This window comes from Somniosus microcephalus, chromosome 2 (assembly GCF_052327205.1).
Source record: "Somniosus microcephalus isolate GS21.2 chromosome 2, FLI_Smic_1.0, whole genome shotgun sequence".
Taxonomy (NCBI): Eukaryota; Metazoa; Chordata; class Chondrichthyes; order Squaliformes; family Somniosidae; genus Somniosus; species Somniosus microcephalus.
Window position 1 is genome coordinate 184,576,739 of NC_140988.1, and position 20,108 is coordinate 184,596,846.

Here is a 20,108-nt window from a genome sequence, read left to right on the forward strand (position 1 = left end):
GGGTAGTCAAAACTGCCCAACGCATTACCGGCACCCGGCTACCGACCATAGAGCACATATACCAGAAACGCTGTTTACGGAGATCACGGTCCATCATCAAAGACCCTACCCACCCCAGCCACAGTCTGTTTGCCCTCCTGCCATCTGGGTGACGCTACAGATGCATTCGCACCCGTACGACCAGATTTAGGAACAGCTTCTTTCCCAGGGCTGTCATCCTACTGAACTCCACAAATAAACTCTAAAGCCTGCACATCTGCCAATGCATTTTATTATGGTTATGTTTATGTTAATGTATTACAAGCCAAATGTATGTTGAATGTTTAAATGTCTTAATCTAAATGTACACTCTCGGGAGCCGCGAGCCTACATTTCGTTGTACTGCACTTGTGCACTAACAATGACAAAGTTGATTATTATTATTATACCCTGAAAAGCTAAACAGGGCAAGCTCCACAGTACCTGCAGCCCCAGACAGAGATGGTTCTGTAATATAAACTCAACATTTAATGTTGCAGAGAGACATTTCAGAAGAATATATTAAGAATTCATATATTAGCATCACATAGTGTAATTCCAAAGCCAATTCTGTTTAGTGGAGTAAATTGGGTTAATCGTGGAACTTTTTGATACTAAAATCATATCGATGTTAAAATATAATTTTATATAAATGTTTTCCACATTATGGCCATCATATTATTACTGCAGTGCTGAGGAGGACCAACTAAGCACAGCAGCTAGAGCTTCACTTAAATACATGACACTTTGCTGTGCTTTGGTGGAAGGGGGAGGAAAGGGCAACAAGCAACGAAAGGTAACAAAGTTGTCGGGATCAGGGATAGGAACATTTTAAACTGTTTCATCTGAATGAATGCCAGTATAGCCACACTAACAAATGGCTGCTCTGGCAGCGCTAATCTTGGCCTATATTTCTGAGGCAATGATGAGGAAGTAACCCCCACCAGAAAAAAAATTAAGGGCACAGGATATAGCTCCTTCTCTACTTTACACTATTGAGGTGTATAAAGTTATGAGGGGCCTAGATAGAGTGGATAAGAAGGACCTATTTTCCTTAGCAGAGAGGTCAATAACCAGGGGGTATAGATTTAAAGTAATTGGTAGAAGGATTAGAGGGGAGTTGAGGAGAAATGTTTTCACCGAGGAGTGCGGTGGGGGTCTGGAACGCACGGTCTGAAAGGGTGGTAGAGGCAGAAACCCTCATCACATTTAAAAAGTACTTGGATATGCACTTGGACATGCCGTAACCTGCAAGGCTACGGACCAAGTGCTGGAAAGTGGGATTAGGGTGGATAGCTCTTTTTCGGCTGACAGAGACACGATGGGCCGAATGGCCTCCTTCTGTGCCCTATATATATGATTCTGCTCCAAAACCCAGAATTGCCCCATCTGTCCCCAACTCTTTCATTGTGATCACATTTCTGCCTTGTTTTTCTAATGGGCTGCAACACAGTGTACAGATATGCCATTCTGCTTGCTATTGTACTTGTGACAACAGCAACTTGTATTTATATAGTGCCTTTAATGTAATAAAACGTCCCAAGGCGTTTCACAGGAGCATAATCAGATAAGAATTGACACCAAGCCAAAGAAGTTGACATGAGGACAGGTAAAAAATGCTTGGTCGAAGAGATAGGTTTTAAGCAGCATCTTAAAGGAGAGAAAGAAGTGGAGAGGCTAAGAGGTTTGGGAAAGATATTTGATAACTTAGGACCTAGACGGCTGAAGGCACAGCCACCAATGGTGGGGAGAAGGAAGTGGGGGATGCACAAGAGGCCAGAGTTGGAAGAATGCAGAGTTCTCGGAGGGTTGTAGGAGGTTACAGAGATAGGGAGGGGCAAGGCCAAGGGAGGATTTGAACACAAGAATGAGAAGAAGTTGATGGACTGGGAACCAATATAGGTCAGCAAGCACAGGGGTGAAGGTGAACAGGATTTGGTGTGAGTTAGGATATGGACAGCAGAGTTTTGGATGAGCTTAAGTTTATGGCGGGTGGAAGATGGGAGGCCGGCCAGGAGAGGATTGGAATAGTTGAGGGTGAACAAAGCTCCAATCTTAGCGCAACCACTGGGGGAAGATTTTGTGCCACAAAAGATTAATTAAAGGGCAAGGGAAATTAGTGAATGATTTGTGCTACAGGTAGGGAGATGGAATTTTAAAACAATAAAGCGAAACAAAAAATATCAGTGATGGTTTCCATTCTCTATTAATGGCCGTCTGCTTGCCTACATTCTCACTTGGGTGCTTTCTTAGTTATCTTGTTATTTCACTTCTGGGGTTTAGAATGTGTGTGCAACATATGGGGTAACTACCTACTCAATTGGTCCCATTACAGTGTTCTCGTATTTTCTTCTTGTCAAAACAGTAGAGGGCTTTACAGACTAACTGGATTTCTGCAATACAATCAAAATAAAAATCATATTTCTAAGCCATGCCTTTATTTTTCTTTTGAACCTAAACCTTAACTACAAAAGACATCTATACTGTAGGCTAAAAATCAGCAACTTAGCCTGTGTGCAGTTGAGCGCCAAATAGATTCAAGTCTCTGGTCTATAATCCAGTTGGAGAATGATAACTTACTTTGAGGGTGTTAACTCTGTCAGTATTGCCTGTTAAGGGTCTCAAGTGAAATGATATCTGGCTTTTTTCCATGTAGTCTATGGTGGATTTGATTTGACAGGTGTCTGAAGAGCAGAGGCCCTGTACTGCCTAGTGCAAAGGAGAAAAGTGGTTTCTTAAGGCAATGCTGGGCTACCAAGTAATCCCTCAGATAGGAGACAATGCATCATTCATCACTTCTAACCCTCACCTTAAGAGGAGAAAAACAGGTAATCCTGCCCTTATTTACATAATGTTTTTCATATTTACAAGCTTCATTTTTATATACTTTTATTCCATCAGCTTGTAATTAACAAAGGAAACAGTGCAATGTCAAATGGAATACACACATTATCAAAAATGCTCAGGGCAAAACAGTTATGACAGTTTCGCAGTGCCAGAACAAATTCAAAATATTTTCAATTATTTTCCTAAGCCATGTTTTTATTTTTATTTCCAAAAAACCCAATCTAATCTTTAACTGCAAAATAAATATATACTGTACTGTAGGCTAACTTACCCAGTGTGCAACTGATTGTTAACTATTGTACATCATAGTGAAAATTTACTGCTCACTCTCAGCAAACAATCATGTAAGCATTAGCTCCGCTGATATGACTCAGGATCATAACACAATTCCCTGTCAAGAGACTCCAGATGATCAATAATCATCCTTGGCAAAAAAGAAGAGGAAAACAAAAAGAAACATTTGAGAATCATAGAATTTTCAGCATATTTTTCTGTCATGCACGTCTGAATGTTCACCTCTGAATTGAGCAAGTAGGACATTGCCCAATTAAAGGGGCATCAGACAGGGTGATTTACCACATCTGTCCCGACTTTTAGGGCATTTCGGAGACTTTCTGACAATTCTGCCGTATCAGCATCTTCAGATTTTCCCAACATTTCTGTTCCAATTTCCATTTCTGTTCCTGGAATTCCTTTCTCTTTCAGTAAGGTCTTGAGACACTTGTCCAGTTTTTTAATAAAAAGGTCCACATCTTGTTTTTTTATTCCAATAGCTGATGCAGCATTCAGATAAGGGCACAGATAGCGATTAGTGTGAGACATAAATCCTTGGAAAGTGTATCCATTTATAATTTGTTCCGAGCCAACAGGAACAACTCTAATGAGGCAAGAGAAAGAAACAATGTGGGTTTGGACCAAGCAGCATTTACAGCCATATTCAGTTTTACCCAGAAAAACCCCATTGTAGACTGGATCCCAAACCGTAAATAATTCAAAATTTGAATAATACAGCAACAAAGTACAGAAAAACACACTAGAATGAATTTTAAAAATCCCTCCTGTATATAGGCAAGGGGGGGGGGGGCTGTTTTTAAAATGGTAAGTCTCAGTGTATGCAACTCACATACCCAATACAGACATTCATGATCCTCATATGAAAAGGAAAACAAAGCACAAGTCAATCAATAAGTGCATTAAGAGTGCCAATTACTCAGTAACTCACCTGGCTCCAGATACTAGTCTGGTGAAAAGCATAGATCCAAGCTGAGTGACAGCTTTATCATTGTGCTCATGGAATCTTTTCAAGGACATTGCTGAAATGAGTGGAAAAGCAAGGAACAATATGAGATGGCTGCACAGTATGAGCTTCACATAAAGCATGCCCCAGACAATTTGCGTTTCAAGACAAATGAATAGCAGTAAAAAAAACTGCAACAATGAGGGAGAGGTCAACAAAAACACAGACAGTGGGCAGTCCAGACCTAAACTGAGAATCAGTGTGCTGCACATGTCGAACTTTCAATCACGGCCTCTGGGACTGAATGAAAGTAATGCAATTTTCTCCAGATGACAGGCAAAATCAAGTAAGTGAGAGAAAGAACATCACCACGTGGCACTCCCACACACCTCCTGGCAACTGGCTACACTGCAACAAGAAGCAGTCCCAAGGCAGCCAAGGAATTTTCCTGGTAAAAAGGAGACCAGAAAATCTTCTGAATTAATTAAAGAAATGGAAATCAATGACTCAACAATGATGTGCACCAACACAATGCGGGCGCTATTCAACTGCTGACTGCCCGTTTCCCGCCCGAGAAATAAGTGATTGAAGATGAAGACCTGAACTGCTGCTGATATTTTGCCGACCCACAACCGGTGAGCTACAGTAGGGCACCCATTCGGTGCCCGCCCATTGTTGTCAGTGGCATACGAGTGAGGCCGGGACTCATGCCAGCAACAACTTTGTGTCCATTTTGGGCAGAAGTCGAAGATCGTCTTCAGTAGCTTCTTAGTACACACAATTTATTAGGGTTTAACATGACAGTTAGTTTTAAAATATATTTGCAGACTTTCTTTAAAAGTCTAGTATAGAATTTTCTTTAGTCAACATCATTCGCTTTTTGTTTATAAAACCAAAAAGTTGCATAATTAACATAATTAAAGTGGGTATACTGCACATTTGGTGGTGCTGTTACGCAGTTTTGACACTGCACCAACACAAGGTTTGCAGTACAGCTGCAACTGAACTGGCATCAGTTTGGGATTTGCCATGTGTTACACAACTTTGAGGCGGTCGTCTCACACCAGCTGTGCATAACTACAAGCAGCGTGAAGTCCTTTAAAACCTTTATTTTAAAGCCCTTTATAGTAACATTTGTGTTATATAGCGGTTTATCACATTGAAAGTGCTTTGCACAATGATTCATTTAGTAAAGTGCAGTGACTGTTGTTTCGTAGGCAAATGCCTTTGAAGTCACCTCTTCACTAACATTACATATTTCTCTGTCAGTTGGATGCTAGCAAGCGAAGATCCTGCAGGTTATTTAAGGATGTGTGTGCCGAGTTCTACCTTCCCCCTATCTGGGAGTACTTTGGAGTTAGCCGTGTAACTTGGGTGTTGCCAGCATGTACCTCTCATAATTTTTCCAGTCTAAAATGGGTAGGCACGCTGCAAGTGCACCAGTTAGGAATAACAAATGCCACTCAGTATTCAAAGGGGTTAATCAAATTAGCCATTAAATTAAATTGAGAAAACTAATCATGGTTAAGTTATAAATACTAAAGCTATGTACTGTAATATCATGCTACAATGAATGTTTATATGGCAATTAAACTGGTATCTTGGTGTCATAAAATTATAATTACTTTGTGATAACATTTACACAATCTAAAGCAAAAACAGCAGAGATTGAGCTTTTACTCTATTACTGCTGCGTTTGGAAAAAATTAAGTTAAATCACTTTCTGGATATGAGTACTTGAATTGATAAAAATCAATTAAGGACTAGCAGCTGCAAAACATCTCAAGTGTCACTATTGTAAGAAGGAACATTAGACCGGCATCACCCACTTCACCGGCAATATTCCTGGTAGCAGATTGAGATACAAGGATGTTTTGCGAGGAGCGGTGGGGTGTGAATTACAAACTAAAACTGAAGAAGCCACATGAGAGTTAGAGTGAGCATCACAAGTGGGAAATAGACCTCAATCACATAGTTCTTCATGTTAATTCTGATTATACACCACCTCAGGTAATGTTAAAAAAGGACAACATTTTCCACTTGCAGCTCCATTGTGGCAATATCATCCCCAAACACAGACATGTTTTATTGAGATGATGTCATTGTAAGTCTTCAAAAGGTTGCAACAAGTTTAGTGATCAATTTTTAAAACAGAGAAATCTGGAGCTGAAAGTGCTTTTTAAAAAAGGGCAAGAGCCAACTGAAAAACCTGCTCTCCAGGTGTCATTCTCACTTTCTTATTAAAATGACCAAAGGGAAATGGGTTCAAGAAACGGATTTTCCTGCAACCTACTGGTAAAAATAACCAGCAGATCCTGTCACATGATTAAACATACTTTAACTCATATCTTCTAAAAGTCAGAAATAGCATTTTCCTGCTTTACATTAGCACTATTTTAACCATCAAAGCAGGAATTTAAGTCTTTATGTTGAATAAGTGGGCTGCATCACAACAGTAAGAAAGCCAGGTTCAAAGCAAGTTCACTCATTTTATACTTATACAGATCATGCCTAATTAATTTAAGGCACTGATGCAATTTTGGGGTTCAGGCAACATTCATAACTATTATCCAAATCCTTCAACTGGATTGCTAGCTTGTAATTATTTTGTAAGAATCATAATGAATAAACGAATGAAGGTCAATGGCAGAGTAAAGCATGTTCTGAGCCAGACTCTTACTCACATTGTCACATGCATTACATACATCATAATCAGAAAAATGAATTGCTGGATGTAATTGGTAAAAGTGCACTTCCACTATTACTGTTAAATCTTGCATTAGCATGTGATGTCAGAAAGCAGGATAAACGATGGTTACCACTTACAAACTGACACAGGAAAACTGCGTGCTACAGAGTTCATAGGAAACACTAGCCTTGTTCAATGAAATTCATACACTAGCTAAATATCAAGGCTGCAAGTAAACTGTGAAAAAATGTTAGCTGCTATGTTATAGTGACCTCTAGTGCTAAAAGAAAAACAGAAAATGCTGGAAAACACTCAGCAGGTCAGAACGGTTCTGACTGAAGTCAATGGAATCAGGGGGAAACTCTCCACTGGCTGGAGTCATACCCAGCACAAAGTAAAATGGTTGTGGTTATTTGGAGGTCAATCATCTCAGCCCCAGGACATCGCTGCAGGGGATCCTCAGGGCAGGGTTTTAGGTCCAACCATTTCAGCTGCTTCATCAATGATCTTCCCTCCGTCATAGGGTCAGAAATGGGGATGTTCGCTGATGACTGCACAGCGTTCAGTTCCATTCGCAATTCCTCAGATAATGAAGTAGTCCATGCCCGCCTGTAACAAGACCTGGACGACCGACGTTCAGGTTTGGGCTGATGAGTGGCAGGTAACATTCGCGCCACAGAAGTACCAGGCAATGACTATCTCCAACAAGCAAGAGTCTAACCACCTTCCCTTAACATTCAATGGTATTACCATCGTCGAATCCCCCACCATCAACATCCTGGGGGGGTCACCATCGACCAGAAACTTAACTGGACCAGCCACATAAATACTGTGGCAACAAGAGCAGGTCAGAGGCTGGGTATTCTGCGGTGAGTGACTCACCTCCTGACTCCCCAAAGCCTTTCCACCATCTACAAGGCACAAGTCAGTAGTGTGATGGAATACGCTCCACTTGCTTGGATGAGTGCAGCTCCAGCAACACTCAAGAAGTTCGACACCATACAGGACAAAGCAGCCCGCTTGATTGGCACCCCATCCACCACCTTAAACATTCACTCTCCCCACCACCAGCGTACCATGGCTGCAGTGTGTACCATCTACAAGATGCACTACAGCAACTCGCCAAGGCTTCTTCAACAGCACCTCCCAAACCCGCGACCTCTACCACCTCGAAGAACAAGGGCAGCAGGCGCATGGGAACATCATGACCTCCAAGTTCCCTCCAAGTTGCACACCGTCCTGACTTGGAATTATATTGCCGTTTCTTCATCGTCGTTGGGTCAAAATCCCTCCCTAACAGCACTGTGGGAGTACCTTCACCACACGGACTGCAGCGGTTCAAGGCGGTGGCTCATCACCACCTTCTCAAGGGCAATTAGGGATGGGCAATAAATGCTGGTCTTGCCAGTGACGCCCACATCCCAGAACAAATATTTAAGAAACGGTTCTGATGAAAGGTCATCGCCCTGAAATGTTAACTCTGTTTTTCTCTCCACAGAGGCTGCCTGACCTGCTGAGTGTTTTCCAGCATTTTCTGTTTTAATTTCAGAGTTCCAGCATCCACAGTATTTTGCTTTTGTTCTAGTGCTGAAAGCTTTTCTTAGCATGCTGTTAGTCACTCCCCCCTAACCTTAGTTACATTGGATATCTACTGACCGAAAAAGGTCACTATTTGTATAATTCAAAAATGTAGCTGTTTCATCACCTTCTGCCAAGTGATTTTTCTGTATGACTAGCTTGGCTTTCCGAATAGAGTCCATTCCTCTTGGATAAAAGCTGCTTAATTTAAATGATCTGTTAATTCGAATTGAAATCATGCAAAAAAAAGCCTCCTAAGCTGTTATATTAAATTTGCTTAATCCAAATTACTCGACAATTTGATGTTTTTTAATAAGCAAAAATTGACTTTGAATTGACAGGAGTAGAGTTCAGTGAAAGCACACACAAACGATTACCACATTTAACAGAAAAAGTCAGATCTACCTAAAGATACAGGGTTATGTGAGGTCTCCAGAAGTCTTTCGCCATGAGCTTCGGACAACTTCTTTATTTCAGTGGAAAGGTAAGTGAACATTTCCTGCAACGATATAAATCTCACCAATGAGTACAGAAAATGATCAATAATAATGACTGTTGAACATTTCACTTATACATTAACTTCCATTCAGTCATATTGTGAGAACTTCTTTTTCACTTAGTATTCTCTTAATTGTCCCAGTTTGAAAGTGAAATGAGTAATAGAAGCTGTGTTCATTGTCCTTGCTCATTGTGCCCCCTTAGGTGGACGTAAAAAATCCCATGGCACTTTTCAAAGAAGAGCAGGGAAGTTTCTCCTGGTGTCCTGGCCAATATTTATCCTTCAACCAACAGCAGGAAAAATAAATTATCTAGTTATTTATCTCATCGTTATTTGTGGGACCTTGCTATGTGCAAATTGGTGCTGCATTTCCCTACAACAGTGACTACACTTCAAAAATAATTCTATGGCTGTAAAGCACTTTGGGACATCCTAAGGCACTATATAAATCCAAATTATTTCCTCCTTTCTTTCCACTCCCTTTAAATGGCTTTGAATGTTCTTTACCATTTTTCGGATGAGATGTTAAACCAAGGCCCCGTCTGCTCTCTCAGGTGGATATAAAAGATCCCGTGGCACTATTTTGAAGAAGAGCAGGGGAGTTATCCCCAGTATCATGGACAATATTTATCCTTCAATCAACATCACTAAAACAGATTATCTGGTCATTATCACATTGCTGTTTGTGGGAGCTTGCTGTGCGCAAATTGGCTGTCACGTTTCCTACATTACAACAGTGATTACACTTCAACAAAGTACTTCAGTGGCTGTAAAGCGCTTTAGGAAGTCCGGTGGTTGTGAAAGGTGCTATATAAATGCAAGTCCTTCTTCTTTTGGTGGCTCCATTCACCTATTCCCAGGACCTATGGGTAAATTATATCGCCACAAGAACACAGTTGCCAAGTACTATAGCTTTGTTCCCAATGAGATGACTCATTAAACCAGAGGACAAATATAGAGTTGGACTTATAATTGTTGAGAGTTATTCATAACATCACTTCTCCATCGTTTTTAGAAAACATAGTGGCTGTGTATACACCCATAGGGACCTCGCAAATGCCGGTTTCAGGCATGTGAAGCACATGCGCTGAAAACCAGCATTTCCGATCTGTCAAGAATGACAGATCTCATGCCTGCCCTGGAGAAGGGCCTCTGCGGGTGGAGAGTTCCGCTTTCTGCAGAACCTTTGCCCGCTGAAATCACTTAAAAATCTTACGCCTGGTAAAAGCAGGTGTAAGGCCTGCTTTTACCAGCATAAGAGTTTAACATTTTTTTTTTTTTTTAATTTCCCCTCATTTATAATTTAAAAATACTTTTAAAAAAGTTAAGTTTATTTTTAGACCCGTAAAAAACTTAAAATTTTTTCCAAAAAATTAAATGTTTAAAATATTTAATTTAATGTAATTTTAATTAATTTTCAAAACTTGATTTAAAAAAATGTATTTCATGTTTTGATGTCTTTTTGGAGTGATCTCCATTCATACTTTTGACATGTCTAAGCTGTCAAAAGTATGAAGGGGGATTCCCTTCTCCCATTGGCTCCCCATGGCCCACGTGATCTCAGGGACGCTTGCGAACCGCATGCGCCCCTGGGATACGTGGGCCCTGCACATTTCGTCGTGGAGAGGCCCAGGATCGGAAATCGCCGGACCTCTGGAGCCCTCAGGTAAGGGCGTAGATTTTTTCCAGATCGGAGGCATCCACATGCAGGAAGCCACCGATCAGAAAATACGGGCCAATATATTTGAAAAACTAGGTAACAGTATAGAAGCAGAGAAGATCTACCCAAACATCACGAATGCTGGAAATTTGTGAACAAAAGTACTGAAAACTACAATTTGGTCTTGACAAAGACCAAAAACAGCAGTCACTGATAGGTTAGCTATTCTGGTAACTACTTACATACTGGGTTGTGTACATAACAACTATATTAGTAAGGTTACCATGCAGCAAAAGACAATGAACAAAACTGAGTTGTCAAACATATATCTTTATTGATCCTCCCAACTTGTACACACTGACATTTATTGCAATACAATGAAAATGTAAGTATTGCCTGTGTAACCTGATGTATCAATATACACATCTGAAAACATCAATAGAAAAAGGATTGAAACCAGTCCTCAGATGCTCTGTGTAGCTAGTTTACTGAATCCTTTAATTCCTAGACAATACTTCTTTTATAAATCTGAATAAATTGCTTATAACAATATCATATACATATATAGAAGTTACAACAAGGAAAGATCCCACTTGGCCCAGCCAGTCCCCGTTAGTGTTTACCCCTTTCCCATATGCTTTCATCCATCCCCCATCACACTTGATGGGCCAAAACCCTGTTTCTGTGCTGTAACATTCCATGATTTTATAAAGGGAAGCATTCACACATACTCATTATCTTAATACGCCTTTTCACTTGCCAATTCATATTACTCCTACTCACTTATTTTCTATCTGTGGATCTTGGTGACAAAGCAGTTTCAAAGACACCACTGCCCTTTTTTTAGGCTTCCCAGATATCATACTCCAAACTATAATGGACTACAAAACAATTATCATAAATCTTTGAGTGTATAATAGGCACTTCCTCTCAAATATGTTCAATGGACAGGATGCATATTTTACTCAGATACTAAAATGAAAATAATTTCCAACTCTGGAAAAGTTGCTGACTGTCTGCACTCAGTCATTCTTTTTTGCAGAATGCGGAACCTTGCCAAAGTCAGGCGTTAGCTTCGTTCAACTGGAACAAATGCCTTAACGATTCTTGTACTATACATCACAGGGTACAATCTTGAGTATTATTACAATTATTATTAGTAATACCACTTGCCTAAGCTTCTCTACCGCACTGTGGCTATTGCAACAAAATGCTTTTTGATAGCAGTTCCAAAACCAAGTGTGTATGCTGTCTTACAAGCACTATAAAAAACAATGTATATGTTGTTCTAGCAACTTTTATACCAAGCAGCAAAGATTAGTCATGCCACTGTCCATGTCACATTCACAAGTTCGCAGAATGTTAAAAACCTCAACTAAGGTACCATCCATGCACTGAATGTTCTTTTTTTCTAGCAGTAATTATTTCTATGAATAGATTTACTCCCAAGCCTGTAAAAAACATATCTTAATCAATCAATTTTTAGCTACATAAATCTCCTGCAGTATAGTCCCAGCAGTGCATGTTCCTCACTGTAACTCTGTAACCGGTCATTATTTTTAAAAATAAATATGCATTTCATTGCAACAGTTTATCGCTTCCACACTATTAAATCTCCATGAATTCTAAATAAAGAATGGTGGCTGTCTGACTACAGGACATCTGTGTAAATGACGTTGTTAATGAACATTTAATGAGTCTTAGAAAATTAATCTAATTGTGCCATTTTATCTTAATAGGATCCCTCCACAAGCCAAACTGAATTGATCTAGTTTAAATAGGACAAAGAAGATTGTTTATTACGGACACAGTCTTTCCTGAATACAAATTAAACTAAAATGCAAGGCCAACAAAAAAAAAATCTCCCACTGTTCAATAAAATTGCAGCAAGCAAGCAAGCAAAACAGGATGAGAAGAAAATACATAGACTTGCATATATCTGCATATCTGCTGTTATGTACTGCTTGCTGTATGTCAGAATATTCGTTCTGTGCTACAAGTTAATTGTCATTTAGGATTGCCAAATCCAGCATCTCATGCAAAATAAAAGGTTTCCAGAATTAACTTTTCAAAGGAATTATGAGGAAAGATTTCCGCTGTTTGCTATTTATAAAGAACGGATTTATAATGTCACTATAAACAGCAGTCAGTAGAAATCTTGCCCGCCAACTTCTGATGCAAGGAAATCGCTTGATTCAAGTTTGGTTAAAACCTAATGAAGTCTTCCGCTTACTGAAGTCATAAGCCCACCTGAACAGAATTTCTAGCTCATCTAATGCTGAAAAGTCCTTTATAATGTTTGCTGTTTTAGGTCCTTAAGTTCTGAAAGTTTACTTATGTATGGCCCAAAGCATTTGTATGCCCATGTTTCTGAACAGAACTGAAAGGGTGAGAGGTAAATCACTAGCAAGTTGAGGAATTAGCTTTTTTAGAATCAGGACCTGCATAAGGAATGGGATGGTACTTTTCCCTACCACATCAATAGTTTTTCCCTTTCTATGTTTCATACAGTTAGTGAAGCGGATATAATGGAATGACACAGGATAAATGGATTTCTTTGCAGTGCACCTGCTCCATAGCACTGATCAACTGCATTTTCCCCGCCCCTCCCCCCATCCAATGACTACACGAAGCTAAGTTGTGGGACAGTTGCAGAGATACATGGTTAGTGTATGTTCTAATTAGTAGTAAGATGTTAATTATTCTCACTACAGGTCACATTGGATCTGTGATCCAATCTGCCAATTATATTCAACACAACGTAGATGTTACCTGCAATATCAGATACTGTGAAATGTTTGATATATTCCAGTTTCACCATACATTAAGGAGGGAATTCTATTAAACAGACACAAATTCCTAAAAATGTTATAAAGGATAATATTTGTACACCTAGTGGTGACTGCAGTGTCCCCCCCCCCCCCCATTACTGGGTCTTATACTTGAACACGTCCGATTAGAGGCAGCTGGAAAGCAGACGTTTGGCACCAACTCCCCCAGTGACATCACAAATGAGAAGCAGTGGATTGCGGGTATATTTCTCATTCATGATGTCACTCAAGCAGAACGTCATGATGCCAAAGCCAAAATCATTCCACACAAAAGGATCTATTCCCATCCTGCCTGTAATTAGTGCTTTTGAAGCATAAAAGTGCAACAAGAGATGGCAGACACCCAGGTAGGTTTACGGATCAAAACAGCAAGCACAAATATGACACTGTATATGAAACAACAGCCGCAAAACTCAACAGCAACCTAATAAAAAATATAATCGGTCATTCAATTAGAATCCATAAATAAAACCAAAGCGTGAAAACAAACTCTCCTCATTTATCAATGATGGGTCGATTTATTGTTTAAATGAGTTCGGGTGTATGATCTCACAGATGCATAAATTCCTCCAACATGGAAAAATATGGATTACCCTGGTGCATGGAGTTAATTAGTTGGCTTCTTGCCTTGCATAGTCACAAGGTGCTTGGACGTTATTCTAAGCTTTTCTGTATCTCTGACAGACCAAACTCGTCTGGCTTGCACCTGTGCAGGATTCTTTTTGTGTGCTGTTTTCAGCATTCAGACCTGCAACTAGTCAGGCATCACTACGCAGCTAGGAATACTGTGAATGCGGTAAAGTGCTGTGACAGCTGCCATAAATCAGCAAACTTTCCAGTGCATTAATCTTTTCAGTTGTGACAGTCATTTTTTATCTTGTGGAATAGAAGCTTATCCCCATCACACATACCATTATGCATTACTTTTTAAAAAAAGGATCCATTAAACAGTTTACCAGAAATAAAGACTATTCAAATCTCTTTATGCTCCTCCTGTCAGTTCTTCTCTTAAGTCATTAAGATATTCATTCATTTTTCCTTCTAATTTTCCTTTGATTTGATTCATGTAATTTTCTGCTCCTGAAGGCAGTAGCTCATGCTGCATTCGAGACACTAGTCCAAGTGGCTGTCCTTCACGTGTGAGCTTGGATAGTGAGAGACAAAAAGCCATTTGATTGTAAAGTGGGGAGGCTCACAGCAAAGCCCAATCCATCCCTTACTGAATACGGACTTCCAGCTGGATAACAGTAAAGCGTTGGAATGCTGGCCACTTTTTCTCCTTCCTAGATAAAACCAATGGAATAGCACACTGCTGTCCCATAACCACATTTTCTATACAGAGTGACTGTTGCCAACAAACCGGACGCATTCTGCGCATAAATGTTAACTTTCATAAGCCGATAGAAACACCAATTCAATTTTTAATTTTTATCTTCTTCTTCTCAGCTTGGCAGCAGCGATCTCTTTTCCCCACTCCCTCCCTTCCTTTCTCTCTCATCAATCTGTGGGACGTCCGGCGAGAACCACCAGAACTGCATATGCGCAACGACTTTATTTTGTTGGCAGCAGTTGTGTCCTTTTCTATATCTGGGCACTATCAAAATATCACTTCCTTTAAAACTTGGATGTAGGTGTATGGTTTCACAGACTCTAGTGGCCATCTGAGGTGGCCATTCGAAAGCCAAAAAACAGAGACCCAGCTGGTTATTAGATTGGGGGAGTAAATCAGCACCTTCAGGGGAGGAGAAAAATGGTTGTTAGCTGGTTAAATCCAAGATGACCATCAAAATGGTTTTATGAACATATTTAGCATCTGAATTTGTACCATCAGAATCTCTCATTTTTGGAATTGGCTATGGAATCCCCATTAGAATTTGCTATTTTGTTGGAACTGCAATAACATTGAAACTTTCCCCTCGCTTTTCTGTCAATTTTCTTCTCTTCCCTGTTCCTCTTCTCATGAAGGCACTAATTCCTTGTTTCCAGAGCAGCGGGAATTTTAACCTTAAAAAACAGGGTGGGTTGGGGGCATGTGGGTAGTTAAGGTGTTAAAAATCTGAATCCCGACTTGAACCCGCCACCAATCCACTCACTTCCGGTTTTAACGGAAGCTGGATGAGGGGCGGGCAGCCAAACCGCTGCTAGCAGGCGGGCTTGCCATTTAAATATTATAATGAGGCTGGAAGCCTCTGGTTTAACCTCCATTTTGTATTTAACTTCTTGTTTGCATGCCTCGCGAAACCCACCAGCTAAAGCAAGACAAGAACTATTGGATCCAGGAGGTAAGTGCCTTTCCATTTACCTCCTGGAGCCAGCGTACCTGTGATCAAAGCCCCCCCATGAAGTCTCCGATCTCAACACCCACCCCCACCACCACCCCCCGATCCTTGGGATCCTCCCCCCCACCCCCGCTTCTCTGGCCTCTGATCCTCGGGATTTCCCCCATGGGGCTCAATTTTAATAGGGAAGGCAGGTTGGGGCGGTGGGGCTCCGAGGCGATCGGGAAACCCGGGAGAATGATCCTTAGGATCCGCCCCCCACCCCCGCTCCTCGGGCCAACCCCCTGCTGCTCTGTCCGCTCCTCCAGCCTTCGATCGATGTTCAGACCGCCCCCCCACTCTGCTGCTAGGGCCGCTCCTGGCTCCTGATCGATGTTCAGACCCACTGCCGATCTTTTTGTGATTCCTCTGCTGCTCTTCCAGCTTCCACCGATCTTTTTGCGACCCCCCCTCCCCCACTGGAACGATCTTTTCAGACCACCCCCCCAGGTCCCCGATCTTTTTGCGATCCAACCTGCTCCTCCAGGCCGCCCCGGATCTTTTCAGTCCCTCAGCACGGTGGCATAGTGGTTAGCACTGTTGCCTCACAGCGCCAGGGACCCGGGTTCGAATCCAGCCTCGGGTGACTGTCTGTGTGGAGTTTGCACATTCTCCCCGTGTTTGCGTGGGTTTTCTCCGGGTGCTCCGGTTTCCTCCCACAGTCCAAAGATGTGCGGGTTAGGTTGATTGGCTATGATAAAAATTGACCCTTAGTGTTAGGGGGATTAAATATGTGGGGTTACGGGGATAGGGTGGGATATGTGTTGGTGTAGGGGTTACGGGGATCGGGTGGGATATGTGTCGGTGCAGGCTCGATGGGCCGAAATGGCCTCTATCTGCACTGTGAGGTTTCTGTGATTCTGTGATTCTCCCACCCTCACCGGCCGGCGCCGGCCCCCACCCGATACCTCCCTTCTCTCTGCGGCCTACCTGCCCAGAGCTAGCCAGCCTCTCCATCTAGTTGGCTGCGGGTGGGAAACAGAGGTTTCCCATTCAAATCAGGCCCTGCCATTAAATTTTCATTCTCCCGGGTTTCCCGATCGTCTTGGAGCCCCACCGCCCCAACCCGCCTTCCCCATTAAAATTGAGCCCCATGAGTCTATTGGTTCAATGAGTCCCAGGCACTCCCAGTACCACACTCAAGTGGCCATTCTGCACGTGAGAGCCTGAACAGCGAGTGTCGGCAGGATAATCAACAACATGACATATGGGGACACTGCAACTGAGCCTGACCCTGACCTCGCCCAACACCCACACATGCCAGCAGAGGTTACTGAAGAGCGATAAGGGGCAGGAAGCCTGGACATTTTTTTTCCTCCATAATCTAGGACAGTGCTTCTCAAACATTTTTGATGAAGGACCCATTTTCAAATTGATTAGTAATCAAAGACCCGCAACCCCGCCCCCCCCAAATGTAAATTATAAATACTATATAATGCTCATAATATGAAAGTGTGGCCCCTCTCCCGTGCTATAAAAATTCCATGGACCCCTTGTAATACAACACATGTATTTTTTCTGTATCAAAATTAGTTATACAATTAAGGACGCGGCTGCTGCCAACGAACTGGAAGCGGACTGTGCATGCGTGCTGCCGGTTCATCACGGGAGTGGGTTCGTTAAAAAAAAAATGTAATGCCAGGAGAGAGCGGGCTGTGAGGAAAAATGCTCTGGAAAAAATAGAAGCTACGGGTTCCAGATTAATGTGCAGTACGCTTCTGCGCAGCTTCCTGTCGTTGGCAGGAGTCACTCTGTACAATTAAACATACATATTTATTATTTTTGTTTTACTTATATCCTGGATCATCCCCTGTATTGTGACCCGGTTCAGTACATTCCCCTGGAAGTTATATCCCGGACCATTCCCTGTATTGTGACCCGGTTCAGTACATTCCCCTGGAATTTATATCCCGGACCATTCCCTGTATTATGACCCGGTTCAGTACATTCCCCTGGAATCTATATCCCAGACAATTCCCTGTATTGTGACCCGGTTCAGTACATTCACTAGGGTCTGATGCTGACAGTATTCTGCCCTCAGTGTTCCTTTTGGTCCCGGTTTAATAATCTAAACAGCCTCCCGTGAAACTGATAGTAAATGATTGTAGAGCCTGGAACAGGAGTACAGATGGAAAAATGGGGCTGATGATTGAACATTAGACGGACAGACAGCTCCAATCTCTACCCTGCAGAGCTCGGTGCCGCTCTCTGCTGAGTAACAAACTGTTCCTGTTGCACCTTAAAGTCACTCCCTGTGTTATATAAGATATTAGAGCTGAACACCCAGGGTGTCAAGAGCCGTGTCCTGAATAGAGTGGAGTTCACTCAGTAACAGAGCGCACCCCCTGTAACCCGGGGAACGATCCTGTATCTTACCGTCACTCACAGATCGGCCCGCGCCGCCCGTCACAAGAGTCAAACTGACCCGCCACTGGGAATTCCCGGAATTGAAAAGGATTTATGGGATGACTAATCTGACCCAGCATTTCAATGCAGTCAAGCCTCTGTATCTGATGTAAATATGCCTGTTGGAACTGAATCCTGATATGGTGTACAATACTATTCTGGAAACAAATGTTGTGCTTGTATCTAGATTATGCTCATAACGGAATACGAATAAACCCTACGTTTAATTTTGACAAATACAGCATTTTCTTACCAAGCAGCCAAACATATTTGAAAAGTCATCAATTAGTAAAATCCAGATTAATGAGGTTTCATTCTCCATAACATCTTGGGCAGGATTTTCATTAGGCAGGATTGGACGCGTGTGGGGGGTTAAAATCTCAAAATCGGGGGGGGGGGGGGGGCACTAACCCATCTCGCCTCCATGCCAGTTTCAAAGGAGGCGGGTACCTGACTCGCGCTGGGACCTGCCTCCCCGAGGCGGGAAGGGGATTAGTGCCAATTAACTGCCTGTTAACAGGTAGTTAACAGGCAGTTTTTAGCCTAATCCCTATTTTCATTGTTGAAAATGTGGGATTCCCGACGGCTCCAAACCACACCAAGTTAGCGAGGCGGGCCGTCGGGATGAAGGGCTTGGAGGGGTCGAGATGTCCGGTGTTCAGGTGAGTGATGGGTGCATGAGTGCAGAGGTAAGTGTATTTGGTGTGTTTAAAGAAGTTTTACTTACATTTACTTACCTTTACAGCCTTCCTTCCCTCAGGTCTTGGGAGTCCCTCATCTCACCGGCACAGAAAGCAGAATGGCCGCAATCTGTCAAAAGTTCCAGCATTCAGCTTTCTGTTCTGGGGAGATCTCTAAATCATCCTGACAGGACGGAATTAACTTGGAGTACAGATTGTCAGTGTTTGACAGCTTCAAACAGCTGTGAAACGCTGATATTTCATCTGTCAAAAGGTCACTGAGCGGGCTCAACAAGGTCAATCAAGTCAAAATCGCGTGGGTTGGCTAGAACTCGATGGAGGCGGGACTACAACCCCTAAAGTTGTAGTCCCGCCTCCTACCCGACTCCTCAATGAAAATCCAGCCCCTTGTATTTGTTGTTGTGGTTGGTTTTATAATTTAGTCTTTTTTACTGATAATGTTGCATTGAAACAGATAAGACATTTATAGTCAATTATTGTTTAGCATGCAATACAAAAGTAATCTTTTTGTCTTAAGTATTGAAGAAAGATTCTTTAAACTTACATCAGGAAAATAGACAAGAAATGGGAGATTCACAAGAATTTTGCCGTGGTTTTTGTTTGGATGAATGTCCAAGAAAACAAGCATCACAGTTTGTTCATATTGGAAAATGTTCCACTTTCTTAAGAGAGAATTCACACTTCTTATTTAACACATATGTGAACCAACCAGAAGATCATAGCAGTAATATGTTGGGGTCTGGGTATCATGGCACATATGGACCGTTCACACCCATTTCATGTGAGTCTCAGCTCAGAGTGCTGTCTTATAATCTAATCTCTGAAAATTTTAAACTGAAAGTTTTAAAAGAGTATGGCCAGTTGTGACTGATCGGGTCAGTCTCAACAGTCCTCAATGGACAAATGTACACAGCAAACACCACCTATAAATTGATAATAACTATGCACAAGGAGAAATCTATTTAGATACTGAAATACTGCTATCACAATGCCAGACAATGCATATTACTGTGGCTTGGAGAAGCTGCTCAACACTGCAACTAATCATAGAATGATACAACACAGAAGGAGGCCATTCGGTCCATTGTGCCTGTACCAGTTCTTTGCTAGCTTCACTCTTCCTACAGTCATTGGGATCTCCAATCGAGGTGCACCCGAAGAAACTTGGCACAAGGACCTGAGCCGAGTGGGTCATCAGGAATCTTGGGGCGGGGTTGGGTGTGGTGGAGGGGGGAAATGCAAGCCGTACAGCAACAAATTGCTAGTTATATAAAGAAAAGAAGAAAGACTTGCATTTATATAGCGCCTTTCACAACCTCAGGAC

General features: G+C 41.9%; 1 protein-coding gene across 4 annotated transcripts in view; it reads right to left on the reverse strand.

Moving 5' to 3' along the window:
• Positions 1–2,890: 2,890 nt before the first annotated feature.
• sepsecs (Sep (O-phosphoserine) tRNA:Sec (selenocysteine) tRNA synthase) overlaps positions 2,891–20,108 on the reverse strand; it is a 130,107-nt gene continuing 112,889 nt past the window's right edge. For all 4 annotated transcript variants that reach the window (XM_085967986.1, XM_085967978.1, XM_085967970.1 and 1 more), the window contains exons 10-12: positions 8,775–8,868; positions 4,088–4,178; positions 2,891–3,742 (exon numbers count right to left, since the gene is read on the reverse strand). In XM_085967986.1, coding sequence (XP_085824112.1) covers positions 3,424–3,742; positions 4,088–4,178; positions 8,775–8,868 — 504 coding nt within the window. In that variant the 3' untranslated portion in view covers positions 2,891–3,423. The remainder of the gene's footprint in view (positions 3,743–4,087; positions 4,179–8,774; positions 8,869–20,108) is intronic.